We start from the raw sequence: 16,227 nt of genomic DNA, 5'->3' as shown, positions 1-16,227 counted from the left end.
AGTTTCCCCAAAGCGCCGCCCCGCGCTTCCGGGGGGGGGGGGTGTGTGTGTGCAGCCGGACTGGCCGGCTGGAGCAAGGCTCTGCAGACACGCGAGGGCAAAGCGACGCCGTGGGTTTGCCGTGGGTGACTCTGCCCTGCCGGGGTGGGTGTCCGGCGTGGGTGCTCCCACGGTCCTGGGGCTGGCACGGCACCGGCCCGTGCTCACACCGGGAGAGGCAAAGCACCGTCAGCCGCGCCAGCCCCGGCTCGTGTGCTCCGTGTCCAGCAACGCGCAGCTCGGCGCTGGCAGGGGGACTGTCCCTGCTCGAGTCCCTCAGCCCCACGCTGGGCTGAACAGCATTTAACACCATTTCTGCATCTCTCCGGCCGGGACGGGGTGAGAGGAGCGGAGCGGGTGCCTGGAGAAATCAAGGCGAGGGCTGAGGAGGACAGCGGGGGACACCTCCAGGAGGGAGGATGGAGGGGGACGATGTCCTGCCCGTCACTGGTGGCTCACCATCAGGTATCTGTGCGGGTTGGAGGGTGCCACGGGCATGGAGCGAGCCCCATGGAGGGAGCGGGCTGTGTGATGCACCCACACGCAGCGCTGGGGACGGAGCCCAGGGACCTGCCAGGAAGGTGCCACATGTGCCCACAGCAGCTGGTGGATGTCACCAACAGCAGCTTTTGATGGTGGCAGGACCGACCTCACCTCTCCCGAGGAGCTGCTGGGCTCCAGGGGGTCTGGCCCAGCCCAACAATGATTTTTTTTGCCACCCGGTTCCCCATGGATGTAGCTCCACGCTCTCCATCCGGCTTTTTGCTGTCCTGAGGCTCCAACCAAAGCAGAGCGGGGAAGCCGGCGATAAGTGCTCAGACAACCGTGGGGATGGTAAGGCAGGCAGAGAGGTGCCCCAGTCCCTCCCTCCTCCTCCCCTGGGCCTTCCTCACCCCTTCCTCATCCCTCAGACCACCCTTCGTGGCAATGCTCATGCGGGTTTCGCACACCGCGTGCTGCTGGGCTGGCAGCAGCCTGAGACCCCGTAACCTTGAGCTGACACCTCCGGAGGCATCGCTCTTCACACTTAGAGCAGTTTAATTAGCGGTGAGCCCTCAGCCCTCTGTCCTCGCTTAAACCTGCTGGAACTGGCTAAAAATTGCAGGGAGGGTATGGAATGACCAGCTGGGCAGATAACACAGCAAAGTGACCTAAAAGGAGAGCCGAGGTGCCATGATTTGGAACATCGCGCTTCCCAAAAAGACTTCCCTGGGTGCTGTGGGTTCACAGAGATGCTTGGAGGGAGATGCGGGGCAAAACCCGCTCCCAGCCATTTGCTGGCTGATGGTTTTGGCTGGGGAACCGCAGCACCCGCAGCTGATTCTGGGGGAGATTTGGGCATGGCCGCTTCCCCAGCTGCTGCCGTGCCGCAGTCCGACGTTTGTAAACAACCCCGAGGTCCTCGGCAAGGTGTCACTGGAGGAAATAGCTGGATGCTGGGGAGTGCAGCCTCCTGACCTGCCCCTCACCCTTCTCGGTGACTAACCCGCTCCCAATTTCCGCTCAGGAAGCCACGAGACATGGTGGGAGGATGTGACAGCAGCCATCACACTGCTGCCGGCAGGTGCCACGGGGCGATGGGGCTGCTTTCGGCTCTGTCCTCACCGCGCTACATGCGTCCGTGGCTCCGTGCCGCAGGGATCCCCCTCACCCTGCCTGCACTTTAAATGGGAGTCGAGTGCCCGGCTGGGCTCCGCTGGCCACGGCCGTGCTGTGGGCTGGGGAAAGGGGCCGAGAGCGGCCTCACCGCGCGCTGTCGAGGCCAGCAATGCCGCAGCGCTCAGGCACGAGAAGGGTGAGTGCCGGGATGCCCGTGGGGGGGATGCCAGAGGCAGGGAGATGAGGGGGCTGCAGCCAGGTTATTCCTGGCTGGGGAATGGGACCGGCACAATCTCAGCCTCCATGATGGCACATAGCACCCAGGCAGAGCTTTTCACTTCACGTGAGCCCGTCCCGATGCTGTGCCACCCTTGGTGGTTGCCCACTTTGTGCCACAGCTGGGCCGGTGCCCACCACAGCCCCGCACCAGTCCCTTTGCTCTCCGCAGCCGTGGGCTGATTCCACCCGGTCCCGCACAGATGCCACTTGTTTGCCTCCAGACGCGATGTCTGATGCGGAAGTGGGATTGTTTCTGTCACCGCTCAGTGCTGATAAACAGTTGTTTGGGACTATCTTCGTTATGAGAGCCTTAACGAGCTCCCTTAACCTGACCGGCAGCCCGAAGGCAGCCGGGGCTTCCGTGCCGTGGGCAGGCGTCTGCCCGTCGGGTTTGTCCTGATCGACTCCATTCCTGCCCGGCGCCGCAGAGGCCACGCGTGTGGGAGGGCGGCATGGGGACATGGCGTGGGGACGCGGCATGGAGCCAGCGTGCCGGTGGGGACAGCCGGTGGTGTATCCCCCCCCCCGCCCCTTCTCATTGCAAAGGGGGCTCGCCCAGGGCACTTGGCGTCCATGGAGGCCACCAGGCTCCCTTCAGGAGCAAACACCCCGCAAACTCCTGCCCTGGGAGGGTACCGCAGGCCCCACAGAAGTCATTTGTGGGGGAAGGCTCGTACATCCAGAGCCCTGGCTCACTGGAGAAGCTGATGGATGTTCTGTGTTTGGGGAAACTGAGGCAGAAGGAACAGACAAGGTTTGCCTTGGGTTGTGAAGTCAAGAGTTAAATACGGCAATTAAACATCCCTCAGCTCCCTCCTGCCCCAGCTGCTAACGGCACTGGTCCTCCCCAGGGAGCTTGTCCTGGGGGAAGAAAGCAGAGAGGCTGGGTGCTTCCCAGCCCTGCCATAGCCCTTTGCCACCCCTGGCTGATGATCCCGTCCGCAGCGCAGACCCAAGACTCTTTGTGCCAGGGCAGGCCCGGATTTCAGGCTCCCGCTGCCCGCACAGCAGCGACAGGCAGCCCCGGAGGAGGCGTGCAGAGGACACGGCTGTGCTGCAGGATGAACCGCAGCGTTTCGCTTCGAGGCACGCGGTTCCTCCAGATCCCTGCCCATTCTGCCGCATCTGCCAGCAGCCACCCCGGGGATGGGAACTGGAAGGGGATGCGCTCATCCCCGATCTGTCTCTTTTAGCTTCGTTCCCACTGCTGAAGGTACATGTCTCAAGGTGGAGCCAGAAATAGCGCAGCTCTGCGCTGCATCGGGACTGGCAGGGCTGCAGGGTTTGGCAGGGGAACAGGCACCGACTGCAGCAGTGGGAACTTTCCAGCCAGCGCCTGCGGGAGCGGCCGGTGTGGAGACGGAGCTGTTTTGGGGTGGCTCGGCCCCTCTCAGCCGCCGGCTGCGGGGGCTCACAAGGAGCGGTCACCCTGCAGCTCCCCAGGGAGGTGCTGGTGCCGACGCAGGGGACTGGCACCGGGGGACAGAAATAACAGAGGTATCTGCTGGAGGAGAGGGATTGGGATCGCATCCCACCTGAGGCGCGCGAGCTGGGACGCAGGTTTGGGGTCTGTCACCGATTTTGCAGGACTCTGGCAAATGACTGCACCCTTGGTCTCTGTGTCCGTGACCCAGGGGCAGCAGGTATCACCCACAATCCTGACTTCGCATGGAGCTGGGGGTTACGGCAGCCCCTAAATCACAGCCAGGCTCTGCAACCCCCCCATGGGCTGCTACCTGGCCCTCTGAGCTCTCAGCGGCCGCCGGCACAGCTCAGGACCGCAGGGCTTGCCGGGAAGCCCTGGGCAAGGCCGGCAAGCTGAGCTCATTCCTCCCAGCTGATGATTTACTCAAAAATGTTCCTGAGATCAGGAAACACTCCCAAACGCCCCACGAAAAGCTGCTGAGTTTGGAATAACCACACGCACCACTCAGCCGAAAAGTCACCCCGATGACTAGCCCTGGCGTCAGAGGGATTGAGGCCAAAGTGCTGCCTTTTGATCTCCCCCTTTGCTGGGGGAGGCCAAATTTCAGGCCATTGCGGGGTTTTCACCACTTCCCCGTAGCGGTTTCCTGCCATGCTGTGAGCGCAGGCATTTTTGGGAGGTGAGTCAGAGGCTGCAATGAGAACCACCTGGCTGGGCGGCCGCGGCTGGGCTGGGAGGCTCAATCCTGATCCCAGGGTGAGCAGGATCCCCACCGCAATGCTCAGCACCCGCAGGCAGCATCCCCAGGGCAGAATTACTTATGGGGGACACTGCGTCCCACCACAGCCTGCCGTTTCTGGCCTGGGTAAGAAGAAGAAGGATTTGCTGCCGCAGTTCCCATGGCTGCTCTTTCCTTGCCGGGCTGGGATCGGCATGCTCCGGCCACCCCACCGGGCTCCGGGGAGGAACTCGGTAAAGGAGAAAGGGCAAAACTTCATCCAGCCCTGCAGGAAGCTGCCTGCCGTGGCTGAACTGCCCCAGAGCCGTGTCGGTCACACGCAAGAAACCACCCCAAAGCTGCCCGGCGTGCACAGGGCAGCACCGAGGCCCTGGTTTTCTCCGGGGAGTGATGCAGGACTTGGCCAAGCTGAGAAACTGCCCTCCCTGGTTGTTGAAATTCAACACATGAAGCCAGTTCCTAGTAAAGGAACCTCCCAGGTTTTCCCTGCTGGGCTTTACCACTTTTTTGCTATTAAAAATGCAGAACCCTCCGGCCCCCCAACATTAGTCAAACCCCTCTGCTCAGCAAATAACTGCATCACAGCCAGCGAGCGAGACTGAGCCTGGATAAACCTTTTCAAAGGAGCTAAACCTGCTTAAAGCCGGCGCTGTTCCCTGACCTGCCCTCCTAATCCTGCCTGGCTGATAATGAAATAATAAAGGGCTGCAAAGCCTTGCTCTCCATGCGCTGTGGGGGAGGTTTCTGCTGCCTCTGTACATGCCAACGAGCTGGGATATTAATTACTCCCTAAGTAAACAGAATTGCTTCTTTCTTCTCCTTTGCCTGGCTGTAAAACCAGGTGTGACTGTCAGCCCGCAGAGCAGAGAAAGGAGTCGCTCCCTTTTCCAGGAGGAAGGTTGGTTGTTGCAGTGATAACAGCCGCGATCTCTGCCCGATGCCCTGCCCAGGCTCCTCGGGGGCTGATCCCAACCCCACAGCTCCACCAGCCGTCCCGCTGGGATGCACGGGGTCGCCCCTGCGAGGCTGCTGGGCCTCTCCCCACAGGGGTGAAGCTGGCAGCACCGGGGGAGAAAAATCTCAGAAACACGAGAGTGGGTTGGTTTTGGGGCAGGACGTGTTGTCAAGCCCCTCCAAGGCGACCACAGAAGTGCCACCTCTGTGGCGCCAAGGGCTGCCCCACAGCAGAACACACAAACTCATTGCATCTCAGCTGAGAAAGCGAGGGGAGGTGACAATGCGGGCAGAATCCACCCCTGAGCCTGGGATGGCTCTGAGCAGGAATGAGGATGGGAGAGTGGTGCTGGGGGAAACCCGAGGGCAAAGCAGAGGCTGAGGGCACTCAAAATGGCCCCAGGTGTGCTGAGGTTGCTGAGCAAGGCAGGGAGGGGTTAAGCAGCCCTTCCTTCTCACACACCTGAATTGCACGGCAAGCTGGGAGGGAAGGGCTTTAAAAGTGGAGGGCAGCAGCAAGCCCCTTCCCTAGGGGCCAGGGAAGGAGACGGTGGGAGCTGAGCATCCTGCAGTGCTCTGTCCCCTTCCCCACCCTCGGGGCACATCCCTTCTTGCTCCCCCTTTCCCAGGTGCTGCTCTAGGGCTTGTCCCTGCAGGAGCCTGTCCCTATCTTTTGGGGTGTCCCTACTCCCCTGGGAGCTGCCATTTCTCTGGTGGGTGAAGGAGGAACCTTGGGAAGCAGCCAACTTCCTACATCCCAAAAATAGTCTTCCCCCTGCCATGTTTTTTTTCCTCAGCTCCTTCTTTTCGAAGGACAAAGCTAGCAACTTGTGACAAGTGAATGGCTGCAGCGTGGATGCTGTGACCGCTGTCAAACGAATGTGCCTTGTGGGGCTGCGGCAGCGGCCATCACTAAACGAGCACCCGTGGCCGAGGGAGAGCCGGGGCTGGGGGTGCCTGTGAGGGGGGCTCTGGGCTGCCTGGCGAATGGATGCTGCCGGTTCATCCCAAGCTGCAGGGTTACTGCCAGCCTGAAGGCCTGACTGGCATCATGTGCCCGGCTATGCTGCCTTCTTGGTGTGAATTCAGGCAGCTGATGCTGTTAGCTCTCGCCTCGCCTTACGCTGTCATCAGGGAACAAGCAGGAATGTGGGAGTGGAGCTGGAATAGCCCCTGCTGTGACAAGGCACAAACGAAGGACCCGCGGGGGACATGGGGGACTTGGAGAGGCACCAGCGACCCAGTGGGGATCACACGCTGCTTTGGCGGCAGCAAACTGGAGAGGTGTCTGGTGCCGTGCTGGATCTGCCCCTGCGGCAGGTGAAGGGGGTGATGATGTGCCCTGGCTCCCCTCAACCTGCCAGCACAGCCACTGCGGCGGCAGTGATGTAAGTCTTGACCTCATCCAGCTGCAGCACGCAACCCCGCAGCCTGTTTTGCTGCGCTCGTGGCTGGGCAGGGCTATGGCTGTGGTGGGGGATCCACACTGAGTCCTGTGCGCTGATCCTGCTGCAGGACCAAATCCAGGTGGCTGGAGAGGCGAGAAGGGGACTCCCATGTCTTGTACAGCAGGTAAATAACTGCGGGGAGGTCTTGAGCGACTGTGGAGGGAGATGTGGGGATGGAACCACACCGCAGGAACAAACACGTCACCCAGCATGGTGAAGGGAAACAAAATTTTCCATCTGGGTGCTCAGGAGGTGGCCTTTGGAGGGGACACTGATGCATTTGTATCTTGTTTGCGTTGGGGATGCTGCATCTTAACAAAGGCTGGAGAGACACAACCTGTAATGAAATGTTGGGTGGAAAGGGACTAACGGCAGTGCTGCATCTCCCAGCTAAACATGAAATGTTTCTGACAGGAGTCACCAGAGGTGCCACCACAACACGTACCGAGCAGCTGGCATGCACCAGCGCTACTAATGAAGACGTACATCCTCCATGTCCTGAACGAAGCCCACGGCGACCTGCCCACTCTTAGCTGGGAGAAAACTGGCCAAGCAATCGTGACCTTACACAGCAGCTTAGAAAACCACTGGGAAAAACCTCTCCCTCCAGGGTGAACAAAGCGATGTGGGGCGATCCTAGCGATGAATTTAATGTCGTTTGCCTTCCCTGTGACATAAAGCACACTCTTCAAGCTTGGAACGGTCAGCGCAGAGATCTGCCAGAGCAGCTTTCTGCTTAGATAAGTTATTTAGTGCCTGCACCCGGGGGGGGACGGACTTTGTCCTCACATCCAAGGAGCTCAGAAGACCTCAGAAGCTTGATAGTGAGTGTTCCCTTGGAAAATGGTGCAGAGATCCGGTTTAATCCAGCAGCAACTCCTCAGGGCCCACCATCCCAGCCCGCGGGTGCTGAGGGGGAGCCCCAGGCCCAGAATGCGGCCTAGCCCCTGTGGGGCTGGAGGTTGGCTAGCAGAACCCTTCCTAAACACTGTAGGGCTCCGGGAGGGCTCACATCTAAGACCTGCGGGGCGGGAGGCCTCGGGCCTGCACCCGGTGGGGCGGCCGCCCCACATCCCTCTCCGCTCCACCGGGTGCAGGCCCGAGGCCTCCCGCCCTGCCTGCCATAGAGCGAGGCCAGAGCGCCGCCGCGGTGCTTCCGTTCGGCCGCCGGAACGGCCGCCATCTTAGGCGCGGGCAGTGAAGCCACCTCATTGAGGCTGTACATCGCACCGCCGGGTAGAAAAGGGGAGGCGGCCGCGCTGTCAACCGCATTTGGGAAGCGGGCGGTGTACCTTCCCGAGGAGGGAGAGGTTATCGCCGTTCTCACGCCGCTTCCTCAGGTACCAGCGCTATTCGGGAAGTAGTTGATACACCTCCCGCTGTGAGGGAAGAGCGCGGCTGCCGTGCCCTCACCTAAGATGGCAGCGGGGGCGGTCTTTCCCCGCGGAGAAGATGGCTGCCGAGGGCAGCGGCGCTCTAGCCGGGTGGCGGAACTCGCTTGGCGGGGTGAGGGGAGCATGAGGGGACCCCCTCCACCACCACAGGGACGCCCTTCCCCCCCCCCCCAGCCTTGCTGTTTCACAGGGAGCCCACTCCTCCTTTTCTAACCTTCCCGCCTCCTTTTCTAACCTTCCCCTCTGTGCCTTGCTACTTCCCCGCCCCCCATTTTTGGGGGTGTCCCCCCTGCCCTGGTGCATGAGGTGCTTCTGGGTGAGCATGGGGCGGGTTTGGGTTGGGGTTACCCGAGGCCTGGCTCCTGAGGTGGGGTGTGTATGTTCTGCAGGCAGTGTGCTGCCTCGCACCCCCAGGCTGCTGTTGCTCTATTTTATTTTAATAGTCGTATTTTCCACACCCTCCCCTTTTGTACTCTGCCACAGGAGTGGACCAGCAAGACCATAGGTAGCGGAAGGGTTCTCCTCCTCCTTCTCTTCCCCACCCCTTAAGGGGCGGCGATCGTGGTGGAGAGGAAGAAAAGGATGCCACGGAAGCTGTTGTTGCCTTATAAATCTGTTTTTTCTCACTTTCGAGCTCCACGGGGGTTGCATGACTCTTTGGCGATGAACGCAGCCAGAAGCGGCTACCGGGTCTTCTCGGCCAACTCCACGGCAGCCTGCACCGAGCTGGCGAAGAGGATCACAGAGTAAGTTCCCTCTCTTTCAAGTTTCTTTCCCACCCACCCCTCCCGGAGCTCCTCTGAGCAGGCAGGCTTTCTTCACAGCGGCTGGAGAGGCTTTGGGCTTCCTCCTGCCTTCCCACGCCAAAGGTGTCTGCTGTGAACACCTCTGCTGTGGAGGTTTTGCACCGAGAGTCTTCAGCTGCTCTGCCCTTCTCCTTGGTGCCGGCTGATCCCTCCCGAAAACTTGGTTTGACTCGGCGATGAAAATGGACTGGCTGCTTTCTGCCTCTTGTGCCTCTGACATCCGTTCCAATGCGGGAAAAGCCAGGCTGCAGCCCAGCGCTGTTACATTTGGGGAGGGGGTGAAACTTGGCTGAACAAACCCCAGAAAGTGTTTTAACTCGTTCGGGAGATGCTCAAAACTTTCTCAGCTGCTTTTCGCGGAGACGGGCTGGCGACCCTGTTTGCTCAACAGCTTCGTTGCTTGGGGTGCGGGGAGTGTTGCTGGTGCAGAGCTCAGGACATCACCTGCAGCTGCTCTAACCAAAGTGGGTTTCAGTGGGGTAGGAGAGGTGGGCAGCACATGCTACCAAAAGAGAGTTTAGGGATAGATGTGTGCCCCTTCTTTGCCTTTTTTTTTTTTTTCAGCCCATTGATTTGGGCAGAGTTTGACCTTGACTTGACAGGGACAGATGCGCTGGGCCCTGCTGACTGAGGGGTATAACAGCTGGCTCCAAAATGGGGCTCTGGGTGCACAGAGGAGCACTGAGTTTTCCTTGACACTTGATCTTTTGTGTTGAATTAGTTTGGTTCAAACAGGGGTGCTCCCAGCCGAGGGGGCTTTTCTGTGTATTGGAAAGCTGTCACCCGAAAGCAGGATTTGGATTTCCTTTCTGCTGCTTCCCAGCTACAGTTCGTAAGAAGCTGCTCCCAAAACCGAGGGGGCTCAGTGCTTGTTTGCCTGCTGCAGCAGATAACACCCTCGCTGCCCCTTGGGCAGCTGCCGGCCCCTTCCTGTCTCCGAGGATGTGCTGAGATTGGAAGCACTACTAAATACAGGTGTGCTGCCACCTTAAATTGTAAGAACATTTTCCTATTCATCCAGCTAGCTTAATAAACAGTGTGTTCAATCCTTAGCACAGATTATCTCCACGAAGCTGACTTGGCTGTTTGGCTGGGATCGCTGGTGTTGATGGGATGCGTGTTGGATAATAGCGATGGACTTCTTTGGGTGTGAGATGGAGAGGGAAAGACTTGTGTTTGGGAGTGGAAAGCTTTTTTTGGTTCATGTATTTTTGATATATCTGGTCAGTTCCGTATCGCTTTCCCTTCACTGATATGACTGAAAATAAAGTCTCTCTATATAAAAAAGTAAGTTTTGCTGCAGCAGATGGGCCATGGTTTTACAAGGCTTGTCCTGTTGCGTCAACACAGAACATAACATAAGTCCCCTGGGGACGAGCTCCAAGTTCTCAGGACTGAAAGAGCAAACGGGCAATCTTTATTCTCTGCTTTTTGTCTTAAAAATAACTCACTTTTCTTTAAAGATGTAATGAGAAGAGACATGGAGCAGGTGTCCCCAGGCCATGGCACACACAGCTGGCTGTGTGATGTGCTGCTGTATCCCAGTGATGCTCGGAGGGTGAACGACAGCAGGATCCAGAGTGTGACCTCCTGGCTGTCTTCACAAAGTAAACTTTTAGTAGAGGTGATGTGAGTTTTTTTGCCTTGGCTCTAACGTCAGCGAGGAAGTTGGAAGCTCTGGTGGTGGTGTGAGCACAACAGTGCGATACGCAGCTGCTGCTTAAACTGAGACTTAAGGACACGTAGCATTACCGTCTGTAAAATGGGAGTAGTGACCGCTCTGAAAAGGGAAGGTGTGAAGCATTACATGTGGATGAGGTTTTGTTGGAGGGGCATGCAAAATCTGGAACTGTTAATAGTATGGATTTGCCCACAGTAAAAAGTTTCTCGAAACTAAAGGTGTTTTCAGCATCTTGTGCAGTGGTTTTGCACTGACTTCCCTTAGGAGCTCAGGGCTGTTTCAACACGTTTGTAATACATCCCTTGTTTTTTCAGGTTGCAAAAACTGCATGACTGCTGGCTTTCCCTGTGTCACATCCCAGCCTGTACTTTGCTGGGGAGGTCAATTGCACCTTTTAATAGAGTTGGAGCAGTCTTATGAGGGTGAGTCTGTCCTCTAATATTGTGCGTTTTTAAAGTTTTTTTATGACCTTTAGTATAAGTAGTAAAAGAACTTTAAAACAACACGCAATATTAGGAGTAGGGCCCCTTGGGACAGTTGTCCATCTAGGCTTTGTTGCTCTGATGTTAAAATCGATACTTGTGGAGTCCTCGCTTATCCTTTTTTTTTTCTTAAATCCTGAGCCTAAGGAAGAGTGTGACATAAACCAGACATCTGAAAGCTGTTCAATCTCCTCACTTCATCTAATACAAAACTTCCAGGGTCACTTTTGATTCATGCTCTGAGCGTGGCATTCTGGCATGCTTCCGATCTTTATGATTTCCCATCGTGCGTTCTTGTCTGGTTGCAGGATGAGTGACTAAATGGTTAATCTGACCTTCACTTTGAGTTCTCCGAGCTTTTGTTTGTTTTTCTGCCAGGGAGAGGAGACAATGCTGGCTTAGAAGAACCAAATACCTTGTGAAACTTTAAATAATGAAAGATGCTCCTTAGATTCAGGACCACTGAAACATAAATAAAACCATGCGTTAACTTGTATCTTATAAATTGAGAAGTGTGATTTTTTTTTTTTTTAATTCTTTCCCGGATGGAAAGAAAACTCCTGCTTTAATTAGGACACTTGGCACCTGATTACAAGCTGCATTTGCAGGGGAGAAATAATTTCTGTGACCAGTGCTGATCCCTAACGGGCCTTGTGTGCTGCCAGGGAGAGGGAGGTCTAGCAAGTCTTGTTAATCGGTGGAGTCCAACAGATGCATTTAGATCTCCCTCTGACTGCAGTGTTTGGCACAGAGGGTACAAATATTACATTCCACTCCCTGCTTGTGTGTTTGGGTTGGAGAGGATTGCTGATTGAAGCTTGCTAATGCCTCCCCAGTGCTCCTGTGGGTTATGTGGGATGTGATACTATCATAAACTCATTGCAGACTCTGGATGTGAGTATTCTAGACATTCATTTGGTTTGCAGCACGGAAAATACTGGTGATCTAAAGATAGAAGCAATGCCGCGAGCCTAAACAACGTGGAGTAATGAGGAAAAGATGGAGACTTGTGTTCTGATCTCTGGTCATAGGGAGCTGGGTACACAACACAAAAACCAGGGTAGTGGTTTGTGTGAACGAGTAGGAGGTGAGCTGTGATTTTGGAAGAGACAGTATGTTAGGAGGACTTGCAGCAACCTCCCTCAGCTGAAAGAGAATTTCTGATGGCATGGAGAAAGAGTAATGTCAGCCTTCCTCATTAGGTCATCTTGCCAGCATGTGAGAGGATGGCAGAGGGGAGTCAGATCACAGTAACCTCGTGGCGCTGCTCTCCCCATCTTCAAACCCAGTTCTTGCCTTCTGGAAAAAGCTCTGGTGTGCTGCAGTTGGGCTTTGAGACTTTTCTGTGCAGCTTAGAGTATGTCATGCAGCTGAGCAGGTTGGCTTTGCATGGTAGCTTTCTGTGCTGGCCAGTGCCAGGCTTAGGGGAAGTTCCTTCACAAGAAGCAGACTGGTAGAACTACAGGAAAATCTGCATGGTGTTTGCTGGTAGTTCAGCTGCACGGCTTTGGTGTGGCTGGAAGAAATGATGCAAGTGCTGGATGGCTCTGAGTACAAGTGACAGATGAGCAGCAGGGACTGTTCTTCAAGTATCCAGTCGTGCTGGGTGGATGGGGAGAGGTAAGAGAGCTCAGATAGTCATAAGGATATTTGAACAAGGATATTGCCATGTATCCAGAAAGCTGCTGTTTCCCTTTCCTGGCTTGTTCTTGAAGATTAGGGAGATTAGGAAACACACCACAGAGCTGCCACTGTGCTAGCTGGACGGGTTGACTGATCTTTAAATAAAGATTTGCTCGAGTTTGAAAAGCAATTCCAAGTCAGGCTGTGGCTTGCTTTGGCCACGGTCAAGCACGGAGCAGATCCTCTGCTGTCTGCTCTGACTCCTTCTGGAGTCTGCAGCCGTTGGTGGACTCTAGGTGTGGGGAGAGTCGGGTAGCTGCAGAGCTGAGGCCAGTGAAAGTGTTTGTAGTGAAAAGGATATTGCCAAACTAAAATCATACCGTAGTGAAGGGCTTTGTCTGCATGCAGATTTCTCTTCAAATTGAATGTTTGCACTGGGAGCTGGCTGGAAGCTTCCTTCGGAGACAACTTTACAAATGTCTTTTAGGTGCTTGTCACAGAGTGGGAGAAGGAAATGCAGCCTGGGCTGAGAGCCCTTCCCAGCGGCGCTGAAACGTGCTTTGATAGCATGAAATACTGCAAGTGCACTTGCCTCTTGAATTTTGTTTCAGCTAAACGTCAAGTCTCTTTTAACTGACTGTCCTCTGTCTCGAGAGCCTGGTACAGTGGTTTTTGACAGTCTTCAGAGGAGCATTTTTAAGCACAATCTAATACAACCTCGTAGTTTTTCCTAAAATACTGCCGTGTGTCACTTCCTCATTAAACTATAGGTGACTTCTGAGCTGTTCACATTTAGGCTGAGTTTGACACAGATTTTATAAACATTCTTGTATCCACAGCTTAATATCCTCTTGGCGTGTGTTGAGACTGTGGAAAGTTAGATCATCTTTCCTGGGCACTCTTTACAGAGAGAGATATTCCAGATCAATATAAATTTTTACTGGCCAGTTGCTCTGAGTAGGATTTTTTTAAAGCCATAGAGGGAATTTTTCTCTTAGATGCTGTCAGGTCTTAGAGGAGTCGGTTTAGTGATGGAGCTGGTGTAAGGATGGCAGAGCGGAGTGAGGAGCAGGGCTTTCCCCATCAGCAGCAGTGAGTGATCACACAGGGAAAGCTTACGCTGAGGTGGCATTAAAAGCTTTTAAAGCTGGGAGCAACCTGGAGTAGTAAGACCTTGATCCCGCTGTGCCCAGCCCTCTGCGCTGAGCTTGGCAGGACTGTGTGTGCATAGCTTTTCTCAACAGATCCCAGTTCTGAAGACCACTCCTTTAAAAAAAAAAAAAAAAAAAAAAAAGACACCAAATGGAGTTACTGACTCTCTTGGATGGAGAAGGGAGCTTCCAGAAGTGAACTCCTGCTCTGATGTCTGCACGGGGCTGGTTAACAAGTGAGATTTCTGCAAATACTGTAAAATCAGCCTGACCATTCTCCCGTCTTAAATGCTTCAGTATTGGCAAAAGCCCCCTCCCTGCTGCCCCGTAGCGGAGTGCTGCCCCACACAGCAGGCCTATTGTCAGTGGAGCTCATTTTCCTTGCAGATGTGATTTAGCTACAAGACCTAAAGTATTATTTTTGCCAGAAGAAGCTGTATCTCTCTGCGAGGCCGTGTGCTCTGGGTTACCCGTAGCAGCAGCCTTTTCTTTCCTGGTGTAGATCTGCCCATGTCTGCAAACAAGTGATCCAGTAAGTGCGTTAGCCCCTGTTCGTACGGTTATACTCTTAGTCCTGAAGCCCAATGCAAGCAGAGTCCTTGCTGTGAGTTTAATTCCTCTATCACCTAAAGCATCAAGCAATTGGGAGCTTCTGCACAGAGAGGGTCTAGAGAGAAAAGAGCTGGGGATGAAGGGGAAAAAGGGAGAGGTGATGGGGTGGGGGAATTTATCTTTGAACTTTGTTACTCCCTGGGTTGCTCCCAGGCTGTGTGGTGGCTAAGGCCATGCTTTGCCCTTGACTTTGGTGCAGATCTCCCTTTTGACACAAGTCCTGTGGAATTTGGTGCTTTACAACAGGAGCTGCGCAAACAGTCCCCTCTTTAATAGCCTTGACTAAATCAAGGTTTTATCAGACTCCTTCACCGGCTGAAGTCTCGGCTTACGCAAAGCCTTCAGAAATTGCTTTAGTGGAAGGTGTGCCCCTTGGGTAAACATACCTGAACTGTTTTGGTGGAGCTGCCGGTTGGTCCATCTGCCATGGCTGCAGCTCACAGGTCTGCAGAGCACTGCAGGCGGGGTCGATGTATGACTTTTACGGGCAGCTTTATCTCGTATCCTTCCCAGTGCCGCCCCTCTTGTTTACTTGTGGTCAACAGTTGGAGCAGAGATGGGATTTATTGTCTGACCAGAGCAATCTACTACTGCTCATTCCTTTAAGTTGGCAGCTGCTTACTGTCTCTTCTGCTGCTATCTGGACCCAGGTTTGACAAGCTGAGCTGTTTAATGTCCCTCTTTCCACCAGGGAGCAAACTCGCCTTTCCAATTTCTTGTTTCAGCAGCACAGAAACTGTTGCTGCTGGACAATCTGAATAGATCTGGGCTGTGGTTTCTTCTTGCCAGCTACATCCTTGTAGAACGTCACAAACCTCTGCTGTGTTGGTTTGCCACCTCTTAGCTTTGAAAGTGCCACCTTTCAAGGGGTCTTTTGCTGAGATGTGTCTGGCTGGACTGTTTTTGAAGGTTCCCTTCCTGCCATGAGATGCAGGGTTGACAGTGAAGTCAGGGCGCACGTGCCTCTGAAGGGAGCTTGCAAGACTTGCTGTGCAGTTGTGGAGGAACAAGTGTGAGTCATTAAACATTTACCCACACACACTGGTTTGTTTTGTGTGTGTGATTCTTGAACTTGTTTCGACTTGGATGTCTTGGCAGCGATGAGGCCAAAGCTTGGCGGTTGCAAATGCCTGTCCTGGGAAAGAGAGCAGGATCCCAATGGGTGGCAGTAAGTGCTCGATGGATCCCATCTCCAAAACTCACCTTTACTACATGTCCATCCCTGGGCATGCCTTTGCTTGACCAGCTGCTAGCTCTTTTTTGGAGATACTGAAGGTACTGAGGGTGCCTTTGTATTGCAGCTGTGAGTTTCAGCTCATCAGCCCTGCTGAGTTAAATGAGAGGTTTGGGTGGCCTGCTGGCTCTGGGCTGTACGGTCTGCCGGTGATGCTGCAGTGGGTACCCGAGCTGGCCTGGTTGCAATCTCGCACGTATGATTCTCGATGTGAGATTTTACTCACCAGCCCCAGCCATGGCAAAACCTGCTGCCAGACACACGATCGGGAACGTGTGTGTGCCAGATACGTGCTTTGTAGCCAGCTAAGCAAATATATCGCATTACATTTGAGTATCTGTTATCGCAGCTGTCCCAGGCACACTTTCTAGGCCAGCTTCTATCTGGGACCTCCAGCTTGTGGGCTCATAGCTGAGTCGTGCAGTTGCTGGTGGGCCAGCAGCATGGCTGGTGTCAGGCTGTTTCGCTCATTGACTTCTGAAAAAACAAGTCTTTGTTGACAACTGAAGTGCAAGGCTGAGTCTGTGGCTGAGGAGATGGAGAGAGACTGACTGCTGAAGGAGATAAACGGGGGAAAACCAGTGATAGATGCGGGCTTTTTATTTAGGGTGAGTCCTGATTTGCAGAATTCTGGCATGTGTCCAGGTAAATACATCGACGCGTTGAACAAAGGTATTTTGTAGTCATAAACTGTTTCCCAATCCAGCGTGTGGGCATGGCCCCCAAGCAGACCCTAGAAGAGAGGAGAAACTTGCCCTGT

General features: G+C 54.7%; 1 protein-coding gene across 5 annotated transcripts in view; it reads left to right on the top strand.

Annotated features, from left to right (window-relative positions):
• The first annotated feature begins 7,166 nt into the window (after positions 1 to 7,166).
• The window catches only part of PRPSAP1 (phosphoribosyl pyrophosphate synthetase associated protein 1), a 29,145-nt gene continuing 20,084 nt past the window's right edge, over positions 7,167 to 16,227 (top strand). Inside the window, exons 1-2 of one of the 5 annotated variants that reach the window (XM_054846345.1) lie at positions 7,167 to 7,308; positions 8,513 to 8,624. In XM_054846345.1, the coding sequence (XP_054702320.1) occupies positions 8,542 to 8,624 (83 nt within the window). In that variant the 5' untranslated portion in view covers positions 7,167 to 7,308; positions 8,513 to 8,541. Of the gene's footprint in view, positions 7,309 to 7,686; positions 7,825 to 7,865; positions 7,991 to 8,238; positions 8,384 to 8,506; positions 8,625 to 10,679; positions 10,788 to 16,227 lie in introns of those variants that run through there. The other 4 variants (XM_054846343.1, XM_054846342.1, XM_054846341.1 and 1 more) reach the window with 4 other exon arrangements.

This window comes from Grus americana, chromosome 18 (assembly GCF_028858705.1).
Source record: "Grus americana isolate bGruAme1 chromosome 18, bGruAme1.mat, whole genome shotgun sequence".
Classification (NCBI taxonomy): Eukaryota; Metazoa; Chordata; class Aves; order Gruiformes; family Gruidae; genus Grus; species Grus americana.
The sequence above is the reverse complement of the archived record's forward strand: the minus strand, read 5'-3'. Positions and strand labels throughout refer to the sequence as shown.